General features: G+C 47.1%; 1 protein-coding gene across 1 annotated transcript; it reads left to right on the forward strand.

The window, feature by feature from the left end:
- Positions 1 to 431: 431 nt before the first annotated feature.
- Positions 432 to 10,133, forward strand: LOC125758356 (uncharacterized). Its single transcript, XM_049415431.1, has 3 exons — positions 432 to 584; positions 7,772 to 7,910; positions 9,898 to 10,133. The coding sequence occupies exons 1-3, from the start codon at positions 432 to 434 to the stop codon at positions 10,131 to 10,133; spliced, it is 528 nt and encodes a 175-aa protein (XP_049271388.1).
- The last annotated feature ends 2,190 nt before the right edge of the window (positions 10,134 to 12,323 follow it).

Here is a 12,323-nt window from a genome sequence, read left to right on the forward strand (position 1 = left end):
GCTGTGCAAGACCAGGTGAGGTGCAGAAAGCTTGTCTTCCGATCCTGGAGGCAGTGAAAGGCAACGCGAGGTGCTGCAACGTTCAGAGAGGGGGGAGGGGGAAATGCATCGACTCAGAAGAAAAAGAAAGAAATGGCTTTCGCCTTCGAGTCGTCTTATGCATAAAGAACCTCGTGAGTGTTTTTTCTTGCTTATTTCATTAGCTCATTCACAAGAAGAGTTTCTTCCTTGAATAAGTTGTAAACACATAGGTCCGTCCAAAGTTTATGTGATATTGTGCTGAACTGGTTATACATCAGCTTTACGTCACCGTTTCTGTAGACTAGCACATTAAGTCCTTCGAGAAAATGAATAGGCAATCTGGCAAAAGGAGTTCTATGCGCATAACAGTGTTGTATAGCAGCGCCAGTCTTGTTCTGCAGGAAAGCGACATGCTGGTGGGGCCCGTGGCACCCACAGCAGACAGGGCATCGGCACTGGAGCCTCTGCCGCAGTTCTACTACAGCGAAGCCGGACACTGCGGAGGGCTCACCGACCCTTACGTCACCAACGTGTTCGGATACGTCAATTCCTTCGACGTCGATGTGAGTGTATCTGCACCCACTCGCTGCACGTTTCTTGCACCGTGCTCCACTCAATCGTATAAGAAACGCGGATTGGCTAGTGTTACGGACGGCAAATGTGCTTACGAGCCATGCTCAGCTGCCTAATGGAAATATCTCTTGAGCATGCACGCGCAAATCTTATAGAAATGACTCATGAAATCTGGGATAGGTAGCTGCAGATTTTGTCCAGCATAATTTACCAGCGCCAAATTCGAATTTCACGAAGCACAAACATGGAGACCGGTTCCTTTTCTTGCGTGTTATTACTTAGGTGCACGGAACGATCCGTTTTCTGGGTTTGCACATGGAGAAGTCGAGCTATTGCTCTAAAATTGCGTAAAATCTGGGTTAGAGCCGGAATTGCATCCGGTTATTCTGCGTTGCACTCAATACGTCTACCGCAGCGCACGCTAGTGCTTAAAATTTGGCAGATACCACGCACTGTAGGAATCGATGTAATGCGAAGCAGTCAGCGACGAGGTGCATACACCGCATTGTTTGTTTTTGGAGCAAATCAAGGCATTCATGACACTTAAAATAACAGAGAGCTGAGCCAGTTGGTAAGTATTCATTCTAAAAAGACAGGGCGTGCAAACACGGACACAAGAAAGAAGTCAGGACACCACAAACGCCGACTAACGACTGAAGAGACGCACAACGGCTGAAAAGAAAGAAGGCACGAAAACTTATCTGCGCATGACCATGCAACAGGCGAACCTATCAATCCGGCACGCGTGGCGGTCTACGTGGAAGATAACTGTTAAGGCATTTGATTTCATCTTTATGCAAGTTAATCGACGGTTGGCTCACGCATGCGCTACCACTATTCTCGATATGTCATGCTTCAATCATCAGGCGCGTTTCTTCATTTCTATGCCGGTACAACACTGCGCATTCACTGAATTTTGGCGTGCACTCACAATCTCGACAATGTAAAGATAGATTAGAAGGTGAGTCTCCTGCACGGTGTAAGAATATTCAGGTGTTGACACTGCGCGCGCCTAAGCGGCCAGAAAATGTTCGGTCGTCGGTCCGTTGAGCGGTGCACCATCTAATGGCTTGAGGCGGAGAGCGCCCGCGAGGAGCCGAATCGCGGTGGTGCTGCGTCATCGCCGCCGCTATCGCCGTTCCCTCTTCTGTTGCTCTCTCGATTTCGCCCCTCGACGCCGCTTGGCGGATGCACATTATCCAGCAAAATGGCACAAAAAAATGCACGTTATCAGCAGCATGCGCGTTGCTATGGAGACGACTGCCCCGCTTTTCGTAGCGCCCTCTGCAAGTCATCTGATAAGAACCCGAAGATTATCTGGACGCGCGCGGATTGCGGTTTCCCATGAGTTGGGGGAAGAGTGTCATCACCTGAGTATATTCTTACACCGTGGTCTCCTGTTAGCGATCTCTTATGTTCCAACAATCTCTGGTTGATGCATCGGCCCGTCTGTCCTGCGTAGAAGCGGCCGCAGCTGAAAGGGACCTTATACACCACATACGGCAATCAGTGAATTTGTTGGTGTGTTTTACGAAACAAATATCGGTCCGCTTCTGGTCTTTTACGCGCTCATTCTTCCTCTGCACAGCGGCACAAATTTTACCTAGCTTGTTGGCAGCCGTGAAAACAACATTAACGCCGTATCTAGTTCCTACTTTCTTTAACCTGTGAGATACGCGATGAATGTACGGTATACCTACGACACGTTTCTTCCTATCGCTCTCTGCAACCATGCTCGGACTTAACACAATAGACTTCTTTAAACGTTCAGCGACCGTGGCCACTGCATCACGAGGATACCCTACATCTAAAAGACGTGTAACCTGTGCGTTAAAGCTATCACTCATTTTGTGCTCACACGACTTGGTGAGGGCTGACTTAAGGCAAGACATGGCGATGCCGTTTTTTACAACCTTCGAGTGCTTCGACGAAAAATTTTACAGTGGTTTCAAAGATCTAGGAGAATAATGCCAGCACACATGGTTCTTCTGGAACGTTAAGGAAATGTCTAGAAATTGTATTCCATTATTCTGAGGCACCTCTTTAGTAAAGCTCAGCCCACCTCCATTTAATTCAAATTTTTCGCTCACGGAACTTACCACCTTTTCAAAGTCCTCACCACTACAAAAAATCAAGTAATCGTCCACATAACGAAAAACCTTAATAACCGAATTACCTAAGGCGCCTTCCAAAAGATTGTCAATCCTGCTAAGGTATCAATCACTAAGAACCGGAGCAACTTCAGAACCAATGCATATACCTGATTTCTGCACATAAACGCCTTTCTTCCAACCTACCAGCGTCGACTTTAAATACATGGAAAGAATTTCTAGAAATGCCCCGGTAGAAACACCACATTTATCGGTGAAAACCGTCTGATTCCCTTGTTCGTTAATGCATTCATTAACACATTTTAACAAGTCCTCATGCGGCAAAGAATAATACAGGCCTTCAATATCCATACTAAAAGCCTTACAACAGCCGGGGTACTCCTCTGAGAGGAACTGAACTAGCGCCTGAGAATTACGCATACGAAAAAGGTCTGAAAAACTCAGAGGTGCACGCCAAATTCAATGAATGCGCAGTGTTGTACCGGCAAAGAAATGAAGAAACGCGCCTGATGATTGAAGCATGGCATATCGAGAATAGTGGTAGCGCATGTGTGAGCCAACCGTCGATTAACTTGCATAAAGATGAAATCAAAAGCCTTAACAGTTATCTTCCACGTAGACCGCCACGCGTGCCGGATTGATAGGTTCGCCTGTTGCGTGGGCATGCGCAGATAAGTTTTCGTGCCTTCTTTCTTTTCAGCCGTTGTGCGTCTCTTCAGTTATTAGTCGGCGTTTGTGTTGTCCTGACTTCTTTCTTGTGTCCGTGTTTTCACGCCCTGTCTTTTTAGAATGCATTCATGACACGAGCGCATCATGAGCGTGGCACGTAAACCGTGCCATACATCACATATGCATGTCATGATTTTTATGTTACCACCTGTAATTTGTGTTTTTTTTTAGGGGCGAAGCTCCTTATAGCATCACCTGGTCGGTCGTCGCTCCATCCGGCGTTCCCCCGCCGTCGCGTCTCCCGTATAATTCAATAGATGGCGCTGTCCCATAGAGATGTGTGCAATATGTGTGCAAAAAAAGAAGAGAAAAAGAAAAAAGGAAAAAAAAAAGAAGAAAAAGAAAAAAAAGCAGCGGCACCCTGCACACTAGATGGCGTGCAGTAATCAAGGCGGCGTATCGCTTTGATTACTGCTGGGCGAAACCACTGAACATTTCACGGTCTAACCATGATTGCTTCAGGAGCTTCACCCAAGCTCTTCATCATTCACCCGTGGATATGCTGTAATTATTATTATTATTATTATTATTATTATTATTATTATTATTATTATTATTATTATTATTATTATTATTATTATTATTATATAGTGTTCAGGAGATTTTGGCACTTTTGTCTAGCGCCGGCTACTCCTTTTCACAGACAACAGTATACGTTAAAGTCACAGCAACGAAAAGGAAAATACGTGAATGATTAGCTAGGCAGAGTTCATATATAGTCCCTTCACATAAAGAAATGCACATGCACGAAATGCACATGACATATACCCCAGAAAGTGGACAGGGGCCGTCACCGTAGCTCAGTGATAGAGCATCGGACGCGTCATTCAAAGGTCGCAGGTTCGGTCCTTGCCGGAGCCAATTTATCTAGATAGATAGATAGATAGATAGATAGATAGATAGATAGATAGATAGATAGATAGATAGATAGATAGATAGATAGATAGATAGATAGATAGATAGATAGATAGATAGATAGATAGATAGATAGATACGTTCAAGGTCGCAGAAGTTCGCTAAGAAATGCTTCGCATTTAAAAAAAAACATAATAAACAGTGGCACTCGACGTGCACTCATTCATTGCTCCGTCATTTGACGAGAGGAACGTTAACGTGTGCGCTCCCCAGTAATTGGGTAACCATGGCCTTGCGCAAGCAAGGTGCAGGGGAGGGGGGGGGGGCGCTCCCTCTAATCATCTAAAGGGGGGGGGGAGGCAACTCTGCCCCGTACCTTTACTCAGCTGGACATTTAACGTCATTTTTGATGCGCACGGTTAAGACTACGCGTGCTTTGAGTATAATGGCGACCAAGGACTCATGACGTTGCATTCAAATATCGGTTTACTTCCCGCCTTTATCCCGGAAAGTCCGCGACCAATGGCAGGCCTTTGTGAGAAGCACGCCATCACTTTATCTTAATTTTGGCATCCATTGCAAAGCTTTTTTCTTTTTTTTTGACTCGACCTTTACAATAGTGGAGGGGGGGCTGCAATGAAGCATGACCCCCCCCCCCTATCCTACGCACGCTTATGAGGGTAACGTATATGCGTTTGCTCACACATATACCACACAGCGCTTCAGGAACGTGAGAGGCAGGGTTCGTAGCTTGAGCCGTGAACGCGGGAAGTCGTTCCGCTTGCACCAACTGTAGATTTCCTAAGATAACGCGCTGAAACTACCGAAGCGCTCCCTTGGTGTGCTTTTTTGTCGTTAACTCTTTAACATGCGCGTCCCTCATAATCATACCGTGGTTTTGGGACGCAAAACCCCAGATATTACCTCTTTAACATACTGCGAGATTGTGACCTTAGCCCAAGTTCTACGTTCAGCCAGCAACGCTTTTCTGGCTGTCACACCGCTTTCTCTGATTACGCTCTCCCCGTGCGAACGGAATGGCCTGAGCAACGGCGCATTGCCGTAGCTAATCTCGAAGGCCACGCACTACCTCACTTCACCGCTCCTAGGCGGTGACACCGCCCCCGCCAACCAAAGTCACTGCGACAGGGACAAGGTGTGAGAGATATAAGGCGCGTTTTTGAAGCCTCCTGCGTGTGCGTCGGTAGCGCAGTTCGTAGAGCGTCCAGCATTTATCGTCGCGGGCCGAGCGGTCGTGGGTCCGACTCCCAGGTCATCCGGAGCTGCGAAATATTTTCTTTGTCATGTGTTCGTGTGCATTTTACCGACGTCACTTCCGTGACAGAAATGACCTTAGTAAAACAAGACGGCGAGATGGGAGAGTTGATCAACAGGCATAGCCCGGATCAGACCTATAAAAACTAAACAAAGAAACTAAAAATAAAGTCAGTTATGTTTTTTCTTGTTCGTTTTCTCCTTGATGTGGATTGAAGTCCCGTCAAGGAGATGATCGACGTCGATGAAGCAGGAGGCAGGTTGGGGGCAATAAAAACTTGAAGGAATATTGCAGCGAAATATTTACAGTCATATGTACATCTTGCCGAAGCACACTGATGATAACATAGACATCAACAGCATCTTACTCTTCTACTTAACTTCTCTTAAGTTAGAGCCTAGAACACTGTCACTACATACGAAGAACCGAGTCTCACTGTTCGACCACCAAGTGGTTAACGCCCAGACAAAAGTTGCATCGTACGGAGTCTTACTGATCGATCAGTTAAGTGATTACAGCCTAGACTGAAGGGAAACGAATTCCGTCCAGTCTTAAGTACCTTGCGGTAAACAAAGAAAAGGGGAGGTGGCCACTGGTGGTCCGCCTCGACATTCCCTTATCCAATCCGTTTATCCTCAGATTAAGCCACTCCCTACTGGGCTGTTCCTAATCTCGACAGCAGTGTCTTTACAGTGCAGACAGGCGTTTTGGCACTCTTTCCCATCATGGCTCTTCCTCTCTTTATCCCACGCTCTCAGGGATTCTCACGGTCGAAATACATCTGTATCTTAGCCCTGATGCATTCACGCCATTTTCCCATACTCATCGAGTTGAGCCCACGAAGCCAGTCGTAAAGACGGTTCAGGGAAACAATTTGCGTGTCTTCACCTTTCCCGCATTCGGACCGTGCATTGTTGCGACTCAACCCTGCTTTACAGTCGGCGCGCCGAAAGCGCATGCCGGTCGTTGTTGGGGTCACGCATACTGTCGCCTTGGGCGACGGCATAGAGCAGGAGACGTTTGCACTCCTCATTTTCCCACACATTCGGGCTGCCGATTTCTGAGAACGATCGCTTGACCGCAACTCCTGCTGGCCATCGGGGTAGACAAGCTGCTCAAAGGAAGCCGTTTGCTTTCTATTGATAATTGCACAGCCAAAGACCAGGCAGGGAGAGAGCCGAGAAAGAAGCTTTGTACGACGTACAGTGCCGCGCCGTCCCGTCTGCACGATCGACTTATGAGCGGCGAAACCCAACAAAGTCCATGAAGGAAACAAGTCCTATTTGACATCCCTTTCGGGGCCATTTGGCTGATTGCTCGTGCGCCACCAGTGCTCAAGCCGTCGCTTTGTTATTTCAACCGCTTTCCAGTTAGGGGGCGCGCCGCGTTCGTGGAAACTAGAGTTACTGTATATGTTACCTTTAGGTACCTAAAGGTAGCTAAAGCTTTAGGTACCTAAAGGTAGCTAAAGCTTTAGGTACCTAAAGGTACCTAAAGGTACCTTTAGGTACCTGAAGGTAACATATACAGTAACTCTAGTGGAAACCCAGCGCTGTCACCAGGGCACTGAAGTTCGTCTGCTGGTGCAGAAGCTCGGGTGGTCCAGGCCACAGGCCAGCGCACTAAAAAAAAAGTGTAACAGCGTGGTTGCCTTATGAGTGATCTTGTTTTTGGCATTTTGTGTCAACTGTGCATTTAAGTATAACATTTCCGACAAATGGCGGAAGACGGCAAAGATGCGTTCTCTTAAGTTGTTTCAAATAAGCTACTTCCTACTGCAATAATACATAACATGCCACACGTTCCTTCAGAAGCGAGGACATAATGATATTCGTGTACGCCTAAAGAGACTGAAAAGTTGGTACTTCGTTCAGAAACTGAAGATTGCGCAAGCAGAAAAGGAAGTTTAAAAGCGAATAGTAAAAAACCAGCATTATCCTGTAGTTGGCGATACGGCTTCGTGAGTTTTGGCGTTCTTACGCCAGCCCATTTTTTCCTCTCACAACTTATTTAGAAAAACTTATTTCTGGGCGATTTGGTGCGTGTCTATGTCTGGCATGTCTGTTGGCGCAACACTTAGACTAGAAAACGGCACGCAATTTCCTCTTTATCTAGACTTACGGAGATTTCTTACCAAATGTCATGGACAGCTTATATTTAGCCTTTGGAACTCCGGTAAGAGCGAATGCTTTTGGGGCGCGCGCAGGTCTGGATCGGGTTGTTCTCGGCAATGCTCTTCGTGGGCTTCGTGGTGGCACTGATCGATGCGAAGTTCAAGTTCTCTCGTCTGGCCGTCGCCTACTACTTCGCATTCCTCAGCCTGTTCAGCATCTTCCTCATGGAAGGTACGCTGCCAACCTCGTACTTTCTCGAAATCAGTAGCGATAAACATTTTAAGAAGCCAGGAATAAGTTAATAAGTCATCGAGCGCGCTCTAGCCGGCGGAGTAAGCTCTTCTAAACTTAAAGGGACACTAAAGAGAAACAATGAATTGGTTTAGATTGATAAAGTGTGCTCGGAGAACTCTTGTCTAGTTTATTTCACCACCATAGGTTTATTATTAGAGGAGAAAACCAAGTTCAAAGTTTCATTTTTAAATTTCGCGCCGAACTTTGTAATTCGTGACGTAAAAGATTTCCAAGAGCATTTAACGTATTTTGGCGCCACTGGCACGACGAAATTTCCACAAACTCGTTATGTCAAGTCTCTGGCCCCCTCAGAGGACAGTGTACTTCGATTTAACCGATTAGGAGCTACGTAGGCCCAAGCAGGCGCCGTCAAAAATATGTGACGTCACGGCAAATGGTGCGGGAATTCCAAGGTGGCGTCGCCACTTGTATTTTCTTTTTGCGCGTTTTCTCGCTTATTAAGCGTCTTCTCGCAGCAAGCGTGGTGTTTTTGGTATCGTGGAAGACTACTTTACTAATGCGAGAAAAACGTTTTGCTCTTTAGTGTCCCTTTAATGGTTTAAAAGCGACTTCCGGTGCGTGATTACGGAGCGCGCTCTATGCGCTCCAACTGTGAGACTGCGCACGAGAGCGCGCGCATGCGATGGCTTCCGGAAAAATGACGTGTTTCCCACTCCTCCCACTGATGCAAGCACGTTCTCCTTCCCCGCTCGTTCCCACCGCCGCGTAGCCGGGCATGTCTCAGCGCGATTGAAAACTTTGCGCGTTGGCGCGGTTTGAGGTTGCGCGAACTGAATATGACAGCCCGATTATTACTTGTCAGACGCACAGGTACGTAACCTGTTCCCGAATAGTCGCAGCCCGGCTACTTTTTGTTGCTATGTGCACGTAATTCATCATCGTCGTTTGACCTATTTATTTATTTATTTATTTATTCATTTCTCTGACCCATTTATTTGACCCAATTGCAGGTTCTCGTTTCATTTTGCGACAGGTTACCTCTGAGACCAGCAAGAACAGACTCCATGGCACGTAGCTGCTACTGCCTTCGTTGTCACGCGTCAAGTTGTACGAGCTCGAGATCGTTTGGCAAGAACTGCAGCAGTTAGTTTACCAGCGACGCTACTTATAGAAATGCGCTCGAAGCGCGATAACGGATGCGGAAGCAACATAACATTCGCCATGTGACGCGTTCGTGCCCTCGAAAGCAGTCGGCGGAAATCGCCGTTAAGCTAGGCTGCGAAGTCATCGCACTCCAGCGCATTCGAGCGTGCTCCATTGTGGATCGGAGCGCACTTACTCAACGCGCCCATCATGATAGGTCGTATGAGGGCTTGTCTGCGAAACTGTTTCGTTATGAACGTACGCAATTGCGTAGTAAAAATGCATTTATAAACAGACATAAAGAGAACCAGTTCGAGCAACGCGGCAAGAGCTTTCTTTCTAATACTTTTTTTGGGTCTGTTCGCGTGTAGTTTTACTGACGCCATTTCCGTGATTTACATGGCGTCAGTGGAATCTTGGTGGGCTCCTGTGTAAGGTAGTTTCTTTTTGAAAAGAGAATAGCACCCACACATTTGTTCGTATGCCGCGTTCACACCGTGAAACGATACAGTTTTTCTTTGGCTTGTTCCTGTATGGAAAACGTCCTCTGATGGGGCATCAGGGGCTTCGCTGTTTAGTGAACTTTAGTCAGCGCCCTTGGTAACCGTAACGATGATACCTCTATGTACCGAATCAAGCCCTTCATTCTGTACTACTCAATCCATTGTCGCGTTCTTCGTAACTTCCTTGTATATGTTGCCGGGACCGTACATGCCTTAGATAGAACATGCTGAATGATAATCCCAGTAACCACTATTGCGGCAGCCTACCACGCCGAAATGCAACTGTGACTTTCGTTCGCACTACCGCGCATGCGCAGCGTCCCCCCGGGTGACACGTGGTTCCGCCAAGCGGTGGCTGTACGGCACCTGGTGGCTTGCCGTGTTCGTGATGGCCGCGGGTTTCACGGGCCACATGAAGGCCAGCCTGACTATGAAGGATCCGCGCGAACGTTACGACACTCTGCAGGACATCATGCAGAGCAAGGATGTGGTGCCGGTCATCATACGGGGCACCACCTACGAGGAACGCTTTCGGGTACGTCTTATGCATTGAAACTAAGCGCACTTATTTTGGCTTCCCCTTTGCTCACAGTCTCTTGTTTCTAGTTTGATGTGAGACAAATTCATCTTTAAAGCAATGCACAATGCAGAAGCCTGGCATAGGTATTTAGAATACATGCTCAATAGTAACTATACTACTTTCTGTGGCCATTTGAACTTTCTTCACTTAAATACAATCCACAATACATTAGCACTATCATATGGTTTCTGTACTGGTGGTCTTCTTCTCTTACCAGGTTTTCTCTCAGTTTCTTGTGAATTATTGGTATCGCTTTCAAAAGAAAATTGTTAGGCTATTTGTCCTCCTATCTATGTATGGCGTTAATCATTTTTACATAAAGATATATCACTTTACTGTCGCTTGTTGCGTCGCTACATACACATTTTTGCGCTCAAAGTAGGGCCAAGTCATTTAGGATTTCGTTCCCGGAACGACCTATTCGCTACAGTAACGAGGATCAGCGAACCATGTATAGGGCCACTCATTAGGTATAGTTTTATTGATAATCTAACATTTCAGGAACTAAGATTTCTAAATACACTATCTGCGAATGGGTGAACGCCTGTATAGAGTTTAAAAGACGATAGTCTCTCTTGGGGAACTTAAACGCAGAAATTTTGGTCTGTCTTTCTGTTTGTCGGCACGTCACCCGATTCAGCCACACGGCCAAAGTTGAACCACTTGCTTACCGCCCACCCATCTTGAACTGGTACGGCTGTTCATACTTGTGAACGTTGTCGATCAAAAAGTAAATATTAGGCATATCTGAGGCGCAACATCATTAGGTAAGTATTAGGTGGTGTGTTCCTTTAATAGAAAATACATAGATACGTAATTTTAAAGACCCTAGTTTCTTAAGCTGTGCTGAATATGCGACTGCGCTGAAACTTGTCTTCCTCCGTGCCCTCTGCACAAGCTCATGTTGTGTTTCGGTTTCGGTTCAGTATTGCATTGCACGAATGACTGGGAGCGCCGCTCTGGCATTCCTCTTTTACCCAGGCGACGTGTAAATAAGAGAGTTTGTGGAGAGTACTCGTTGAGTGCGGACGTTTCTTTTCCTTCGGCGCATCGCGCCAAACAGCGTGTTCGGGCTGGCCGGCGTCACCACCGGTCGCGTTGGTCACCGCCGGTCTTCGCCTGCCGCTGCGCCGGGACTACCAGCCCGCAACACAGCACTCATGTTTTTTCTTTTTTTTTCTGACACAGTTTCAAGCACTGGCGCTCTTTGGTTTAATACCTGACTACCGCACAGAATGCCTGGATTCGATTCTGGTTCGAGCCTTTGATTTTTATTATTTACATTTATCTGCGATTTTTTGCTCACGGATAACGCCGCCGACACGAAAATTCGTGCTTTTATCTTGAACACTATCACGTTAATAAGACAGATCGCGCTTGTGTTTGTAGTGACGGGTTTGCGCGCTGCTTACCTTGAGAGCGCCGCCCGAGAGGGACGCGACGATTCTCCACTCCGCCGCGCACAAAGACGCGGCGGCCTGTTTCGTCGACTCTCCAACACGGTGCGGAAAAGCCACTCAAGGCAGGTCGTAACCAATATGGATTTAATAAACCAAGATGCGGCACAGTGCGACAGTCACGGAGTGCGGCCCGAATGGGATATCCCCGCAAGACCGATCGTGTACACTTGCCTGTGGCGCTATCGGCAACCACGCAAAGGCGCCCACCGACCGCACGAACGGGAAGTCGTCGGCAAAGACAGTGCGTAGCCCCCTCGTTGCAGGCCTGAGGAAGAGAGAGGGAAATATTTTAATGAAAAGCTGGAGATGTTAGCCTGGCTATTCACCTTGCATACTACTCCAGGTTCTGGGTGACGATTATGATATATTCACTGATAAACACACAACAGCACATAAAACCCCTGCCCCCTCCCCCCCCGGAATTTTGATGACACATGGTGTTTTATCGAAAATAAATCATAAAAATAGGTGTATTTCTCAAATATAGTCAAGGCTTTCAGCAAGTGGACCACCCCCCCCCCCCCCCCCCCCCCCCCCCCGAAAAAAATTCCTGGCTACGGGCCTTGCCAGTTGGTACATGATACTGCGTGGAAATAACGCGAAAATGGGATGAAGTAGAGGGAACATACAACGCAAGCACTGACGAACAAGTGGCGCTTGCTTAGTGATTCGGAAAATATATACCAAAAATAGGAACTAAGGA

This window comes from Rhipicephalus sanguineus, chromosome 4 (genome assembly GCF_013339695.2).
Source record: "Rhipicephalus sanguineus isolate Rsan-2018 chromosome 4, BIME_Rsan_1.4, whole genome shotgun sequence".
Classification (NCBI taxonomy): Eukaryota; Metazoa; Arthropoda; class Arachnida; order Ixodida; family Ixodidae; genus Rhipicephalus; species Rhipicephalus sanguineus.